The 16,505-nt window shown below is 50.8% G+C and overlaps 5 protein-coding genes across 5 annotated transcripts; 4 read left to right on the top strand and 1 right to left on the bottom strand.

Annotated features, from left to right (window-relative positions):
- Positions 1-285: 285 nt before the first annotated feature.
- Positions 286-5,785, top strand: KD926_010368 (putative sister chromatid cohesion protein Mis4; the record flags this gene model as incomplete). The annotated part of the gene is made up of 4 exons (XM_053095849.1): positions 286-448; positions 598-712; positions 771-901; positions 954-5,785. 4 exons carry the CDS (start codon positions 286-288, stop codon positions 5,783-5,785), a joined length of 5,241 nt encoding a protein of 1,746 aa, XP_052960026.1.
- Positions 5,786-6,620: 835 nt separating this feature from the next.
- Positions 6,621-8,872, top strand: KD926_010367 (putative NADH-ubiquinone oxidoreductase 64 kDa subunit; the record flags this gene model as incomplete). The annotated part of the gene is made up of 4 exons (XM_053095848.1): positions 6,621-7,446; positions 7,509-7,849; positions 7,903-8,053; positions 8,109-8,872. 4 exons carry the CDS (start codon positions 6,621-6,623, stop codon positions 8,870-8,872), a joined length of 2,082 nt encoding a protein of 693 aa, XP_052960025.1.
- Positions 8,873-10,186: 1,314 nt separating this feature from the next.
- Positions 10,187-11,452, bottom strand: KD926_010366 (uncharacterized protein; the record flags this gene model as incomplete). The annotated part of the gene is made up of 4 exons (XM_053095847.1): positions 10,187-10,702; positions 10,913-11,108; positions 11,295-11,374; positions 11,435-11,452. 4 exons carry the CDS (start codon positions 11,450-11,452, stop codon positions 10,187-10,189), a joined length of 810 nt encoding a protein of 269 aa, XP_052960024.1.
- A 435-nt stretch (positions 11,453-11,887) lies between these two features.
- Positions 11,888-13,741, top strand: KD926_010365 (uridine kinase family protein; the record flags this gene model as incomplete). Its single annotated transcript, XM_053095846.1, has 8 exons — positions 11,888-12,058; positions 12,147-12,274; positions 12,372-12,516; positions 12,615-12,657; positions 12,711-12,824; positions 12,874-12,915; positions 12,969-13,200; positions 13,258-13,741. The coding sequence occupies 8 exons, from the start codon at positions 11,888-11,890 to the stop codon at positions 13,739-13,741; spliced, it is 1,359 nt and encodes a 452-aa protein (XP_052960023.1).
- A 403-nt stretch (positions 13,742-14,144) lies between these two features.
- KD926_010364 (pre-rRNA-processing protein ESF1) lies at positions 14,145-16,409 on the top strand (the record flags this gene model as incomplete). Its single annotated transcript, XM_053095844.1, has 2 exons — positions 14,145-14,208; positions 14,281-16,409. The coding sequence occupies 2 exons, from the start codon at positions 14,145-14,147 to the stop codon at positions 16,407-16,409; spliced, it is 2,193 nt and encodes a 730-aa protein (XP_052960022.1).
- Positions 16,410-16,505: the final 96 nt, after the last annotated feature.

Raw genomic sequence — 16,505 nt, 5'->3', positions numbered from 1 at the left:
CGTCCCAAAGTAGTGCCGGGCGGTCAGCGACGGCAGCGGCAAGAGCGAGCGTGCCTGGCATGAATAATTACATCGTTTGGAACCTCCGAACTGCAGCAAAGGAAAAAAAAAGAAGAAAGAACGACTGAGCAATTGGACTTGTCCGTTGTTTGGTATGGGATTTCGTTCTCTTGCCTGATAGCCATGTCTTGGGGCGGAGCATGTCTCTTTCTCTCCCAGATCACTCTTATTCGTCTCGTTTCCACCCTACGACTCCTCCCCTAAGGGGATATCTTCCGCCAAACCATGGACCCAAATTGGCATCCGGCCGTGCAGGTCGTCATCAATGGCCATCCTCAGGCACCGGCTCACCATCCGGCTGGGCTTCTGCCGCGTCGGGACCGGCCGTTGTTTGTTGAGGAAGCGCTGCAGTATTCTCCCATGTCTAGCTCTCCCGTCTTCGGCTTAGGTATGATATCCATAGATCGACAGACCCTCTGAGTGATATGTGATGTTTAACTGACAAATCCTCTTGGGTTTCTCTTTTAGACTGTATTCTACGTCCTGACGTCGGCCGTCCTCCACATACAACTTCCATCAATCACATTCTTCAATCAGGTCGGACCGCTTTGAATGACCTGAACGCCGAGATCCAGTCCGGACATGATGATCGTTTGGAGACGTCGCGCGAATACCTGCAGCAGTTGTTGGATGGAGACCACTTGACTGAATTGTAAGCTTGATGGATGCCTCAACATGACGACACTATACTTACTCGCTTGGTCCTCCAGTAAGTTTAAGCTGCCCGCAGGCATCAGTAGTTCCCAACGTTCGACATCCGGTCCTGATCAGGCTTCTGGCCGCGACAACCTTGGCTCGTTTGCAAAAATGATGCTGGACTCTACGGACATAGCGTTTCGATGTAAGGATGGTACTGTGGTCAAGAAATACATAGAAGCTCTACTTACCAATAGCAGATCCTACTGTGCCCCAAGCTGAGACCGGAAAGCTCCCGCAGACCCCCAATTCATGGAACCAGAAAGCGCATGCGGCCAACAAGCAACCCCCCGCGTCTTATCACCAGCAAGGCCCTCAAGCCAGTCATCTGTCCGTCGTTATTCCAGTAAAGCCCATCCCATCTCACGACAACCGAGGAGTGTCAAAGAGAAGAAAGCTCAATGTTGAAGGGGAAGATAGTCTCGCCTCGATACGTTTGAAAGACCAAAAGGAAGAAGCAGATGCGGCTTTGGTAAAGCTCCAGGATCTTCTTCACGAGGTCTTCGAGGCCGAGGATCAACTCGAGCCCGGAACGTCGAATGTAGCTGCTGACCAGTCGAGCCCCGTTTTCACCGCGGCCCATGCGCTCGAGGTCAGTGGGCCCATTCTCTCTTCAGATGCGCATAGTCGCCTTCAGAAGGCTATGAAAAAAGTTGTTGGCTTCAAAAGGCTCCAAGATATTCCTTCCGACTACCTGAAAAGAATTCAGAAACTTTGTGAAAAGCCCATTATTGCTGCGCAGTCACCGGAATTGAGACTAGATGACCCTTCGAACGAAGGCGAAACTCAAGAGTGGTTAAAAAAGTTGGAAGACATACATAATGCCCTTCTTGCCGTCAGCACGTTGCTGCAAACCATGTCGGGCTCGCAGACCGAACGAGATCTCTGTCCCGAAGATCTAATCGAGGCCATCCCGAACGTACTGAACCAGTCCTTTGATCATTGTATTATCCCCGCGGTGGAAGCACGCCCCAATGGTAAGGATGAGAAGCTCTTTGGGTTCTTCTCAGCCCAGAGGCGAGTCATTGGAGGGGTGGTCCAACAAAACAAAAAAGTTCTTTCCCTTTTCGCTGATTTCCTCTCGCGCATTGAGGTCTCCGAGGGTACAGTAACGGCCACGGAGTTCTTTGCCGCTAAGCTAATCTTCGTGGAAAACGCACACACGGAGAAGGACTCTGCAGTTGGATTCCAAAAGTACGAGTCCGTTCGACGTGGTGCAATGGATGTTCTTGCCAAGATCTTTTCCAAGTATCCTGCTCAACGACCTTTCATTCTTGATGAGATCCTCGTGTCACTGGAGAAGCTTCCGTCCACGCGACAAAGCGCCAGGCAGTTTAAACTCTCTGACGGGAAGAATATCCAGCTGCTCACGGCGTTGGTGATGCAGCTTGTGCAGACGACTGCTTTGGAAGTACCATCTTCTCGAAAAGGGAAGACAAAGCGAAAGCTATCAGCGTCTGGCGATGATGCCGGAGAAGATGACGATGAGTCTCATGGGGAGGAAAATGGAATGGACGACGACTCCGAAATTTCACTCGAGCAGCTTGCGACCAAGGTCAACCGCCTTTACGATAATGCCGTGCGCAGCGCCCAGTATATCGTCAAATTCATTGTGCAGCGAGCGATGACATCCACCAAGGCTGGCGACCAGCCATACCGCAATATTCTTGACCTTTTTACGGAAGATTTGATCGGGGTACTTGGCTCAACGGATTGGCCAGCGGCCGAATTGCTTCTTCGTATCATGGCGTCTCACATGGTTGGTATAGCTGACCTGGATAAGAGTCCTGCCACTGCAAAGAGCATGGCCCTGGAGCTGCTTGGATGGATGGGGTCCGCCATATCCGATCTCATCGTGACCGCTCAGCATTTGCTTCCAGCGATGGAGGAGTCTGACAGTGAGCTCACCGATCCTTTACGACAATTGTTCGATGATTATTCGAACCGTGCTTTGCATCCTCAGGATCTCGTGGTCGCTGAGGGACCTTACCGAATGACTTTGGAGTATTTCATACAGGACCACAACTCCGATACCTGGCAGCTCACCAGCGCTCGGGGCTATTTCCTGGCGCAATGGACGAAAACATTCTGCTCCGTCTATTACAACCCCGAGGACAAGGATGAAGTTACCTACGACGTTGAAACCGAGGACCTGGTTGATCTTTTTGCGAAACTTCTGTCAGACCCGCTGTGGTTGGAAACCCATAAACGTTTTGATAAAATACCTTCCGCACATGGAAAATTCGCCTACATTCTAACAGTTTTGAACTCCAGCTTCTGCAAAGCTTTTGACACTATTCTGAAAGTTCTTCTCAATTCCATCACTAGTGACCAGGCCAAAGTTCGGAGCCGCAGTCTGAAGAGTGTGATTTACATGCTCGAGAAAGACCCGAGTCTTCTTGATAGGGATGCATCCGTCATGCGCGTGATCCTACGATGCGCAACCGATGCATCTCCCATGGTGCGCGATTCCGCACTCTCGCTGATCGCCAAGTGTATTACGCTGAAGCCAAAGCTTGAAGAAGACGGGTGCCGCAGTATCTTAGCCTGCGCTGCCGACTCCACTGCGGGTGTGAGAAAACGTTGCATAGGCTTGCTCAAGGACATCTATCTCAAGTCTTCTCGTGCCGAGCTGAAGCTAGCGATACTGGACAGCTTTCTCCAACGAACTGGAGACCTCGAAGAAAGTGTAGCTTCACTGGCTCGCCAGACATTCGAGGAAATATGGTTGGCGCCGTTCTACGAGCTGGTCGACTCCGCACAGGATGGCCCGAAATTGAAGGTTGGCCTCGGTGAACGAGTCACTTTAGTTGTCAAGTTGGTACAACGGAGCGAAACAGCACTTGACACCCTCGGAGACTGTTTCAAGAAGATCCTATCCGACAAATCCAAGTCCGCATCCCTGAACTTCAAAGTCTGCAAGGCGCTGGTATCCATGATGTTTGAGAAGCTGGTTGAGGGCAACGACGCTTCGGGCAAAGAATTCCAGCAAGCTCTTTTGCAGACTATCACCGTATTTTCAAAGGCAAATGCGAAGCTTTTCCGGCCCGATCAGCTCGAAACTCTTCACCCTTACATTGGACATCTCGCAACGGCGGAGGATCTCTTCCTATTCCGTTCCGTCGTGGTCATCTATCGTTGTGTCTTACCATTCTTATCCGCGGCGCATCACACCCTTCTCAAAGAAGTTCAAAACGACCTTTTCAAAAGCGTCGCCAAACTGGCTCGCTCCGAGCTCAATGAAGTCATGGCTTGTCTCTGGACCATCAACGGAGTGCTTCACAATACAGACAGACTTGTGAAGCTGACTATCTCCGTACTGAAGCCTATACAGCACTACAAGAACATCGATCTTTCAGAGAGTGCCAATACGGCCGTCCTAGCAAGGGCCAAAAGCTATATACGAATCGCGGGCTGCGTTGGGCGGCACTGCGACCTTGAGAAATACGAACCGCACTTCAAAAATGCATTTCCTGGGTGGAACGGTGGTTCAGTTGCCGGCTTGATGGTTGACGCCATTATGCCTTTCACTCTACCTCGACAGCCGCTGGAGCTCAGAGTGATGGCCCTCGAAAGTTTAGGCTCGATTTGCCAATCCTGGCCAGGTCAATTTAGCCGGGAAGAACCACGAAAGATACTGAGCATGGTGTTCAAGGAGGATAATCCCAGCCTTCAAAACATCGTGCTGCGGGCATTTGCAGATTTCTTTGCGATGCACGAGGGCCGGGCCGAGAAGTCGGTCATGCCCGTTGCAGAAGTTGCTGATCAAGAGAACTCCACCAGACTTGGAGGGTCCTTGAAAGCCAGCGACAACGACGGGGCGGCCGCGTTGATTGCGCAGCATTTCCTCCAAAGCATGCTTCGTGTGGCACAATCTCGACAGGATTCGTACGCTTTGACTGCCATCGAGCTGATAGCCAGCATCAACCGACAAGGCCTTGTCCACCCGAAGGAATGCGCTGGCGTCTTGGTCTCCCTAGAAACATCAACCGTCCCGGCCATCGCGAAAATTGCCTTTGACACCCACAAGATGCTTCACCAGCAATACGAATCCATGTTCGAGAGAGAATACATGCGAGCTGTTCAGGAGGCGTTCTATTATCAGCGGGATGTTGTGGGGGACCCTAGCGGTGCGCTCAGCCGCCCGTTCATTGCCAAACTCGCACCGTTGTTTGAGATTGTCAAAATTAGCAACAGTCGGTATCAGAAAAAGTTTCTCGCCAACCTGTGTACCAAGGTTGATTTTGAATTTAAAAAACTCGACTTTACGGGCAACCCTCCGGAGCATCTTCTGCTGGCTCGGTTTGTGTCGCAAAATCTAGCTTTCTTTGACTACGCCCAGCATACGGAGCTGGTGCCTACGATTGGATGTATGGAACGCATTGTGTCTGCAACTGGTACGGTCGTGGCCCACTCCATCGAGACGGAGATCTTCCCAGCCAAGTTAGAGCCTCCGCAGGGTCCATCAGCGGACGGATTTTCTATGCCCGTTGTTGAAGGTCCCGGTATGATGGCGTCGCCGCAACAGGTCAACCCGGGAACATTGAGGCTACTTACTACAGCCGCGGCATCCCTGTCAATGCTCTGGGAGGCTCGAACCTACCTTCGGCGTCTCTACGGCGTCACTGCGCACGTGCGCGACAAGGGACAGAAAGCTGCAAAGGATCTTCATAAGTCAGCAACCAAGGTCCACGGGGTAACCGGTGACAAATTCTGGGACGCCATCCAACGCAACTTCGCAACGCTAGACAGCGAGGAAAACATGATCAACAAGTGCCGAGAGTTCGCCACGTTGCTTGCCATTGACGATGAATTCAAAATCGGGCAGGAAGAGGATGCCGACGGGGACAGTCTTGACGATATGGATGACCCCGGTACGGCCGGGGCCCTCGCCGCTGCACCGCGCCCTGCCAAAAGAAAGAACTCTATCCCAGGACAGAATCCTCCCAAGCGATCTCGGGGGAGGAAACCTGGATCCGGAAAGAAACGGGCCAGCACGGAGCCCGAAGTAGACCTGGATTGGAACTGAGAAAATAGGTTCCAACCTGTTGACGGCTACCAAAGAATCGTCAACACATTGTATCTTGGCCGTTGTCATTTGCTTTAGCTCATAGACGTCGCATATGGGAACGGAGACTGGCGTTAGGAATATCCGGCATGCTTTCGTTTATTTTGCGACATTTATATCTGTTTTTGTGACTTTTTTTAAGGGCGGTATGGGAGGCAGGCTCATCTCTTTTATTTCTTTTCTAATTTTTGCCCCCGGATTTTCTTTCTATTATATTATTTCTTTGTATTTTCTTTTCTCAATTTTTTTTTTTTTTTTTCTTTTTTTTGTTTTGATCCAAAATCTTCGGGCAGGCATTTTCGATTTGGTGATGGCGTAGGAGGGAGTGACCGTGGTCATCTGTGCCATTTATACCGCATCTATCCTCAGCGCTAGTTAGTATATCATACTACAGAAATTACTCAGTGGCAACGAACATCTTCAGCTAAGAGTAAGATCCCTACTCGAACAGATCGCCAGGAGATAAGAAACTGGCGCCAAGACGGCAAGGCAGGCCGGGCGGGTCTGGCAAGGCTTGGGTCGAGAGGGTCCCCTAAGGATGACGTCGCGCCGGAAGCTCCCTGCTCCCCGTGATCTGATCTCTTTTCCTCCGTCCGTCGGAACCCGCTGCCTGCCACCTTGTTAGTCCTCTCTAGAACGTTCATCAATTTACTTGCGGCACTTTTTTCTGCTTTAATTTAGTCTTCTTCGCTTTCTCTTTTTCATTTTTTTTAGAAGCCTAATCAGCTTGTTCATCTCCCCCCCCCCTTTTCTAGACCCTGTGTTTGGCCGAGCATAAACACTCTCCCTACACGCCATGAGCGCAGTGTTGCTCCGGAGTCGACCGGAGACCACAGCGCTGAGAAGAGCCGGACTATCAATAGGTCGACTATATTCATCGAAGCCAACTGTTTCTCCATCCAGACTCTCGGCGGCCCGACTTCTAGCTCCTCGTCACAATGCGGTACCTCAATGTCTCGCGTCGCGCACCTTCTTCAACAGCCACCTCTCCGTCCGACACAAGTCAACAACGACAATCGACACTCCGAGTGAACCTCCGCGAAAATCGTCTACCCTCAATGCCGTCATCAAAACGTTTACATACTGTGGTTTCTTCATTGTCATGAGCGGTGCAGCGGTGGTGGCATTCTTTGTCTACGATGCGACGACATACCGCGAACGTCCCAGTGCCGAAGACATCCCGGTCTCCGAGCTGGCGTTGAACCCCCGTCGGGGCGGACCCAAGAACTTGCCCATTGCCGAGGCGCTGGTCGGAGATTATGATACGGTGGAAATGGCGGAGCAAAATGAGAAACCGCGGTTGGTTATCCTGGGTACGGGCTGGGGTAGCATTGCGCTTCTGAAGCAGCTTCATCCGGGTGATTACCACGTCACGGTTGTGTCGCCCACCAACTACTTCCTGTTTACTCCTATGCTGCCATCTGCGACCGTTGGTACTCTGGGACTGAGGTCGCTTGTTGAGCCCGTCCGACGCATCATCCAGCGGGTCCGCGGCCACTTCTTGAAGGGAGAGGCAGTAGACGTTGATTTCTCGGAGAAACTGGTGGAGGTAACTCGGGAGGATGCTAATGGAGAGAAGAAGAGCTTTTATCTTCCTTACGACAAGCTGGTTATCGGTGTTGGTACGTGTTACTGTTTGGACAGCTGCGTTTCGGGATGTTTACTGACAAGTACGGTTTTCCAGGATGCATCACCAACCCCCATGGCGTAAAGGGTCTCGAACATTGCCATTTCTTGAAGACAATCGATGATGCCCGTCAGATCAAGAACCAGGTGTTGGAGAACATGGAATTGGCTTGCCTGCCTACGACCACCGACGAGGAGCGTAAGCGGCTCCTATCCTTCGTTGTTTGTGGTGGAGGCCCGACGGGCGTGGAATTCGCGGCCGAGTTGTACGACCTGCTCAACGAAGATCTGCTTCACTCCTTCCCGAGGATCCTGAGAAACGAAATCTCCGTCCACATAATTCAGAGCCGAACTCATATCCTTAACACTTACGATGAAGCCCTCTCTAAATTTGCCGAAGTATGCCCTGCCATTTAAAGTGTCATTGGAAATTCTGAGGCTGATATTTGCAGGCCCGTTTCGCCCGAGACTCTGTCGATGTCTTGACGAATTCGCGCGTCAAGGAAGTCCGCGACGACAGGGTCGTCTTCACTCAAGTGGAGGATGGAAAGACGGTTACGAAGGAAATTCCTATGGGCTTTTGCTTGTGGTCTACCGGTGTCTGTGAGTAAACCCTTCTATCACCCTGTGCCGGGTCGCCCGCTAAACCGACCTCCAGCACGGGCCGAACTTTGCCAGAAGCTTTCCGACAAGCTGGACACGCAAAATAACAAACACGCCCTAGAGACAGACTCTCATCTCCGCCTCATTGGAGCTCCTCTGGGTGATGTCTATGCCATTGGCGATTGTTCTACCGTTCAGAACAAAGTTGCAGACCACATCGTCTCTTTCCTCCGGACTATCGCGTGGGAGAGAGGCAAGGACCCCGAAAAGCTGCACCTCACCTTCCGGGAATGGCAAGACGTTGCCACGCGAGTGAAGAAGCGCTTCCCTCAGGCCTCCAACCATCTTCGGCGGCTCGACAAGCTGTTCGAGCAATATGACATAGACCACTCCGGCACCCTCGATTTCGGCGAGCTCTCTGAACTCCTTCACCAGATCGACACCAAGCTGACCTCTCTGCCTGCCACCGCTCAGCGCGCCAACCAACAAGGTGAATATTTGGGCCGCAAGCTGGCCAAGATGGCCGCCGCTCTTCCCGGCATGAGGATCAACGAAATCGACCATGGCGATCTGGACGATGCCGTGTACAAAGCCTTCCGGTATCGCCACCTGGGCAGTCTGGCGTACATCAGTAACGCCGCCGTGTTTGATTTCGGCGGTCTCAACTTCAGTGGTGGCGTCCTGGCCATGTATCTCTGGCGTAGCGTGTACTTCGCCCAGAGTGTCAGTCTTCGCACCCGAGTGATGCTTGCGATGGACTGGGCCAAGCGCGCGCTTTTCGGAAGAGGTCCGTTCTTTCTTAATCCCTTGTCCCCTTGAGAATCATCAAATACTGATATCAGAAACCTATCTAGATCTCATGAGCTTCTAAACACTTCTCAACCTGAACCCACTCTATTAGAAATCTGTCGATCCGCCCCTTTCCCTTAGACGAGCGGCCACCTGCTCTAATAATCTTAGGGAGCGCACCTGGCACCTTATTTACGTGATACGCCTTCCTACCTTCTTCGATCCTACCTTTCCTTCATACAAACCCCGACTCACATAAAAAAGCATATTTTCGCAAGCTCTACCATCTTAGCGTTCTGAATTGGACGGGATCGACTTGGACATTGAGGATTTTGAAAAGATTAACTTACCCTTTTACTCTGCCACTTTAGTATTTTTTTCCTATGTTGCATTTGAATGGCCGATTGTTAAACTCATGTATTCAACCCTTTACCTCTACTGTGGTATTTTCAGATGTATGAAAAGAAAATACATTACTGTTATAGATCGGATTCTGTCTACTCGTTTTGATTTGTGATATAATTGTTTGTCGGGTTTGAAGTTGGGGTAAAATTGAGTGGTATTTATTTTCTGAGGTATTAAGAAATATATACCTCCGAGTGGCAATTAACTATTACTGTTGCTGGGCCACATGCTTTTTACAACGAAAACCCAATGTCTACAGTACAACATCGAATTCAAATGCGAAATTTTTAGTACCGAGTCCAGTTCTTCTAAACATTAAGTCCCAATTTCCTAAACAAAGTCTCTAATCTCTACAAAAAGCCCTCATCCACCATAAAAATGAGAGTTGAAACCGCTCGACGGGATGAAGAGATAGGTACTAGTAGGTACCTACACCTAACTACCCAAACCTACTCCGTAGTAGCCTAGCTACTACTAACCTAGTCCCGACACTGAGTCAGTGTCTCAGTGATCCGCCGACGGAAGAAATATCGAGCTGGGCGGACCGATTGGAAAAGCGACTAAGCCGTGAAGGTTCACCGAGCACTCATTCCGAGGCTCCGAGTCCGTGGACAGGGTCGAACCAGAGATGTACCTCCGAGGACAGGACGAACGGCTCTCCGGATCGGTGAATGAATAGAAGAGATTTCTAGCGAACTTCGGCAGACCGAGGACAGCGATGAGACAAGATTAAGAATAGAAGAGAAGATGGTTGCACAAAAAAAGCCGTAGTATTGGTATTAGAAGTTCAAAGTTACAAGAGCATCACTGCCAATGGAGCCCGCGCCAGAAACACCTCGCTACACAGAAAGGTAGTAGGAACAAACAAAAAAAAATTATTGACCGGGTCGCGGTTCATCACTACCGGAGCGAAGAACAGGAGACCTTTAGGAGTCAACTTCACGAGATCATCGGGTCGACGTCTCCGCTATTGGTCATTACGGTGTCATTAGAGCCATTGAGGCCGGCTTTCGTGGCGTCTTTGTCATTATTGGCGTTCGAATCGCCGAGCCCGAGGTCCAGCTTCTCGGGAAGGTCCTTTTTAGCTTCGCGGGCTTTTTGCTCAGCCCATGCGCGTAACTTGACTAGGTTGCGCAGCCGAGCCTCTTTACGAGCGCCCTGGCTTTGCAAGATGGCTTCGTTCACACGGGTGGCGATCTCTTTACGTAGGTCGGGGTGCAGAAGAGGGGCTAGGGATGGGGTGAGATTCTCAATCGGGAAGATCAGAAGGGCCAATGTCCTCTCGAGATCTTCCAGAAACTGAGGGTTGGTGGGCGCCCGTGGAGCAAGATGCGAAGTCGCAAACTCTAGAGCAGGACTGATATCTCCATTGGGCTGAGACGTGCAGGTACGAATCAACTCCACCAACTGTAAACGTAGCAAGGCAAAGTGCAACGAGGGATTTTCATCCAAGATCTAATTTGTCAAGCACGTTAGTGATGATTCGACCAAAGCAAATGCTGACATATAGCGTAGGTAAATGATTTGCATCATACTGAGGACTGAAGATGTTTGTTTTTCGTCAAACCCCCGAAGAGGTTTTACGAGTGGTGCATGAAAACAAAATATAATCATAGCAAAAAGGAATGAAAGTGGGTGAAGATGAAAGGAACTGAGAAATCTTACCTGAGGATTGAGCTCGTTGATTTTTTCGATCGCAGACTGGATATTGCCAGAATGGATCGCAGTTCGAATGGCTACCCTTTCCTGAATAGACTCCACATCTGTCTTAGGTTGGATGTTGGCCTCGACTGCAAATTTCTTCGCAGCGGCGGGGTAGCCATTGGTGATGAGGTAGTCCATGACCAAGTCATTAATATCACTGTATTGACCTGTTAGTCACTGCCGACTGAACAGATCACGTTCAAACTCGAATGAGAGTCAATGGGTTCAGAAGGACAAGTTAAATGTTTCTCCTCAAATGGTTTCAGAGAGATTCCCAACTTGATTTTCAAGATGCATCATATGGAGGGGCAATTGTGTCAAAGAAAGACAGGGCGGAACTCACGTCTTGGATGGCTTGACCTCGTCCACCTTCCGTTCGAACTGATGCCATGTCGGCGTCGTGGTCGAGGAAGTGGGAGACATCTGTTTCGTTTCCCGTTAAAACCAAGCAACCAGGCCCGCACAGCATGTCGGGAAGCATACGTAATTAGCAGAAGCCATGGTGTGTGCTTGTGGTAGCAATAGTACTGGGGCAATCCGATCAGATGCCCTGGGACTGAAGATATGGCCGTCTGTGAAGATGGAGAGCTTCGCAGACGGGAGCCATGAGGATGCTGCAAGGAAGAGGCAGTGAGTGAGGAAGAAAGAAGAGGAAGAGGAAGAGGAAGAGGAAGCGGAAGAAAAGGTTGGGAAGAAAAAGCAGCGGGAAGCTAGGTCACGTTTTGCCGCAAGCGAAAAAGTCACGAGGGCCGGCTAGACCCGAAGAACGCAAGCGCCACGGCTAGCCGCATTGGGCGTTAGTTGGTCTGGCGCCGGCACAGAAGTAGTAATTCCTCGCTCTTATCAGTCGGCTTTGTGCGTGCTTCTGCTATGTGGCAAAGGGCCTGATTTGACCCTGTCGACAGGTCCGGAAAAGAAAGAAAGCAAGAAAGAACAATGGAGTCCATCTCGCCCGTATACTCGGCGGCCACCGAGAAGCGCTACTCTCCACCATGGGCGGATTTGAGTATCATTGGTATCGCCGGTAGCTCGGGCTCCGGCAAGACCTCGGTGGCTATGGAGATCGTGAAGTCGCTAAACCTCCCCTGGGTGGTGATCCTCGTAATGGTATATTATTGCCTTGATCTCCTTCACACGCCATAGAAATGCCAACTGTCGAAAACGTGCCTGCAACGTCTAACATCGGTTGCCACAGGACTCATTCTACAAAAGCTTGAACGCGGACCAACATGCCAGAGCGCATAGGAATGAATTTGATTTTGATTGTCCGGATGCCATTGATTTCGATGCCTTGGTGCACACCTTGACGGACTTAAAGCAAGGGTACTGATAAAAAGTCCTCTCATCGTAACACTGGCCTCTAGACCAGCAGCCATGGTTTGTAATGTAACTGACAACTCTCGACCTTTGAACAACACAGGAAGAAGGCAGACATTCCTATTTATTCATTCGCCGAACATCAACGTCAGCCTCATACGACCACTCTCTATTCCCCTCGAGTCTTAATCCTGGAGGGTATTCTAGCTTTGCATGATCAAAGGATCATGGACCTGTTGGATGTTAAGGTAGGATATCCACCTGCGTAGTTGAAGAGTCGTTCTACCCCTGCTCCTTATTTTATCTTACTTTATTCTCTACAAGGTGCTGACCAGCTATTATTCAGATCTTTGTAGAGGCAGACATGGATGTCTGCCTGGGACGCAGAAGTGAGTCATCTTTTCTGATCTGAAGAAACTGCTCTAACGGAAGAGGGGGTTAGTCATGCGCGATGTTCGAGAGAGAGGAAGAGACATCGATGGAATCATTAAACAATGGTTTCAATACGTAAAACCATCATACAAGTACTATGTGGAACCCCAGCGATCTGTCTCCGGTGAGGATGTAGTCCGAAACAACGCGATCTATTATTCTAACAGACCCAGATATCATTATCCCCCGAGGTATTGAGAACAAGACAGCCATTGGTAAGGCTTATCGCTCATATCTATCGTTGCAGCCTACTGATGCACTTATCCAGACATGGTGGTGAAACACATCCAGCGCAAACTTGAGGAGAAATCAGAGAAGCACAGTGCAGACCTGCGTGAGCTGAAAAAGATCGCCTCTGAGTTGAAGCTTTCTCCGAATGTTTTGATGATGCCTCAAACGCCCCAGTTCATTGGCATGAACACAATCCTTCAGAACCCGGACACGGAGCAGGTTGACTTTGTGTTCTACTTTGACCGTCTGGCTTCTTTGCTGATCGAGAAGTAAGTTGCGTGGAACATTTAACTCCAATTTAACAGTTGCTAACTCTATTGGAACAGAGCTCTGGACAGCGCGGCGTACGACCCCTCATTTGTGCGAACGCCTCAAGGAACGACATACAACGGCCTGAACCCGGCAGGTGTCATGTCTGCCGTTGCAGTCTTACGAGGAGGCTCTTGTCTCGAGACAGCTCTCAAGCGCACTATTCCTGATTGTATTACGGGTCGTGTTCTTATCCAGACAAATGCGCGAAATGAAGAGCCCGAGCTGCACTACCTCAAATTACCCGACGGCATTGAAACCCATGCTACCGTTATGCTGATGGATCCCCAGATGGCCAGTGGTGGCGCTGCCTTGATGGCCGTTCGCATATTGATTGATCACGGAGTGGAAGAGAAGAAAATTGTCTTCGTGACATGTGCCGCCGGGAAGATTGGCCTTAAGCGATTGACTACGGTGTACCCTAACCTGAAGGTTATCGTGGGACGGATTGAAGAGGAGCGTGAACCCCGATGGATAGAGAAGAGATATTTTGGGTGCTGAGTTCTTGAAGCATTGATACCACACGTCCGGTACATGTGATGGAGTTGCATATGAAATGCGCATACAGTTACATATATTTTGACTAGTACATACTTCGGAATTTACAGGTTGCTCGTTCTTACATACGGAGTATTTCTCCCAAACCCAAGGAATTGAATGAGATCGGCGGCAGCAAACTAAATATGCTGGCGGTAGGGGAGCCTCCGGCGGAGGAGCGCACGGACCACATTCCTCGCAGAAAATTATCCTTATCGTCGCTTTCAATCGGCCGCCTTTTTTTTGTTCTGCCGTTGGACAATCCAACTTTTGTTCTTCCCTTCCCTCTCCTCCAACAATATTCAGCTGTGTAACACAATTGAATCGACTCTATCTTTCCTCCTTCTTTTGCATGTGATTCGTCACAATGCCTGACCAGAAGAAATCGAAAAAGGGCGGCGCTGGCAAAGACCAGGCCGACTCTGTCATCAGTAAGCCCGTCCGCTCATTCCGCGCTGTTGAAGGGCATTTTTTGAACTAACATTTACATCTGCGTGTTACAGAGGATCCCCGATTTGCCAATATCCAAACAGACCCTCGGTATCGTCTTCCGAGCAAACGCCAGACCCATGTGAAACTCGACAAGCGGTTCGCGCACATGCTGCGCGACAAGGACTTTTCTCGAAACGCCGCAGTTGACCGCTACGGACGCAAGCTCGCCCGCGACGACACGAAGAAGCAATTGGAACGATTCTACCAGCTGGACGAACAAGACAATGAAGACGACGAAGAAGCAGAAGTCAGCGGCGAGGACGACGACGTAGTCCTGAGGGAATTACAAAAGGCCGAATCGTACGATCCCGCGCGAGATGGAGGGTTCTCGTCTTCTTCGTCCGAGGAGGAAACTAGTGACGAAGAAGACGACGAGGACGAGGCCGAGCTTGGTGCGGGTGAGGAGCTTGACTTCCCCGACAAGGAACAGGCCGGTATACCCACGGGCGATGTGACCAAGCGGATTGCCGTGGTGAATCTGGATTGGGATAACATCCGGGCGGAGGATCTGATGGCAGTGTTTTCCAGTTTCGCGCCCACCGGTGGCCGTGTTCTGAATGTTGCGGTCTACCCAAGTGAGTTTGGAAAGGAACGGATGGAGCGAGAGGAGGCGGAGGGTCCTCCTCGGGAGATCTTTGCTTCTGGCAAGGATGGCGAGTCCGATGAGGATTCAGAGGAGGAATTTGATGAGTTTGGATCCGACGAGGACGACGAAGAGATCAAGAAGTCCATGTTGAAGGAAGACAAGGGCGAGGAATTCAACTCTACACAGCTACGAAAGTACCAGCTGGAACGTTTGCGCTACTTTTATGCTATCCTCACGTTCTCGTCTAGGGAAGCTGCGAAGCATGTTTATGACCTGGTGGATGGAGCTGAATACCTGTCGAGTGCCAACTTTTTCGACCTCCGCTTCGTGCCGGAAGAAACCGACTTCTCCGATGACAAACCCCGGGATGAATGCAGCCGGATCCCAGATGGGTACCAGCCCAACGAATTCGTCACCGATGCCTTACAACACAGCAAAGTCAAGTTGACGTGGGACATGGAGGACAAGTCGCGCAAGGAAGCCCAGGCTCGCGCTTTCCGGGGCAGCCGGAAAGACATCGACGAGAACGACTTGAAAGCCTATCTTGCAAGTGACAGCTCCGACAATGAGGACGAGAGCGATGAAGAGGGGGGCGTGGAGATTGTCGACACTACGAAGGGCGATGGAAAGAGCACCAAGATCTCTAAGAAAGAGGACGAAAGGCAGCGTATGCGAGCCCTTCTGGGCTTGAGCTCGGAGCCGTCCCGCGCGTCCAAATCAGATGGACCCGTCGGTGAAATGGAGGTTACGTTCACTTCTGGTCTTGCGGGAGGTCCCAACAAGGACGGAATCTTTGAGAATGAGCCCGAAAAGGAAGAGTCTACGATTGACAAGTACGTGCGCAAAGAGCGCGAGAGAAAGAAGCGGAGAAAGGAGAAACTCAAGGCGACCAAACAAGGAGATGGGGATGAGCAGGACGAGGATCAGACTGTGGTGGAGTCGGGCAAGAAGGGTGAGGATGCATCTGAAGGAGAGAAAGAAGACCTGGGATTCAACGACCCCTTCTTCAACGATCCTGGTGAGAAGGTGACCGCCGCAACTCGCCGCAAGGAGGAAAAGCGCAAGAAGAAGGCAGAGCGGGAAGCAGTGGAGGCGGCGGAAGCGGCTAAGCGTGCCGAGTTGGAGCTTCTGATGATGGACGACGAGAACAAGGGCATCCGGCATTTCGACATGACCGCAATCGAGAAGGCCGAGAAACAAGCCGGCAAAAAGAAGAAGGGCAAGGGCAAGAACAAGGGCAAGCCGGCTCCCGAGATCCAGGATGATTTCCAGATGGAAGTCAGCGACCCTCGATTTTCGCGACTGTTCGAAAGCCACGAATATGCGATCGACCCGACCAACCCTCGGTTCAAGGGTACATCGGGTATGAAGGCATTGCTGGACGAAGGACGCAAACGGCGACGGGACCGGGACGAGCGCGGAGACGAAGACGAGGGTCCTACGCACGACAAGAAGCAAAAGAAGAAGCAGAAGAAGGATGCTTCCAAGCCTCAACAAGGCAATGAGGAACTGAAGAGTCTGGTGGACAAAGTGAAGCGGAAGGCACAGCACTAGGTAACTAACTAGATGGAGGGTCAATTAGTAAAAGCAGGATACCATAGTTAGGGTAAATCATGACCATTCAATCAATCGAAAGCGAGCATGTTCTCT

This window comes from Aspergillus affinis (genome assembly GCF_023601865.1).
Source record: "Aspergillus affinis strain CMG 70 chromosome Unknown NODE_7_length_541545_cov_85_609384, whole genome shotgun sequence".
NCBI classification, from domain to species: Eukaryota; Fungi; Ascomycota; class Eurotiomycetes; order Eurotiales; family Aspergillaceae; genus Aspergillus; species Aspergillus affinis.
The sequence above is the reverse complement of the archived record's forward strand: the minus strand, read 5'-3'. Positions and strand labels throughout refer to the sequence as shown.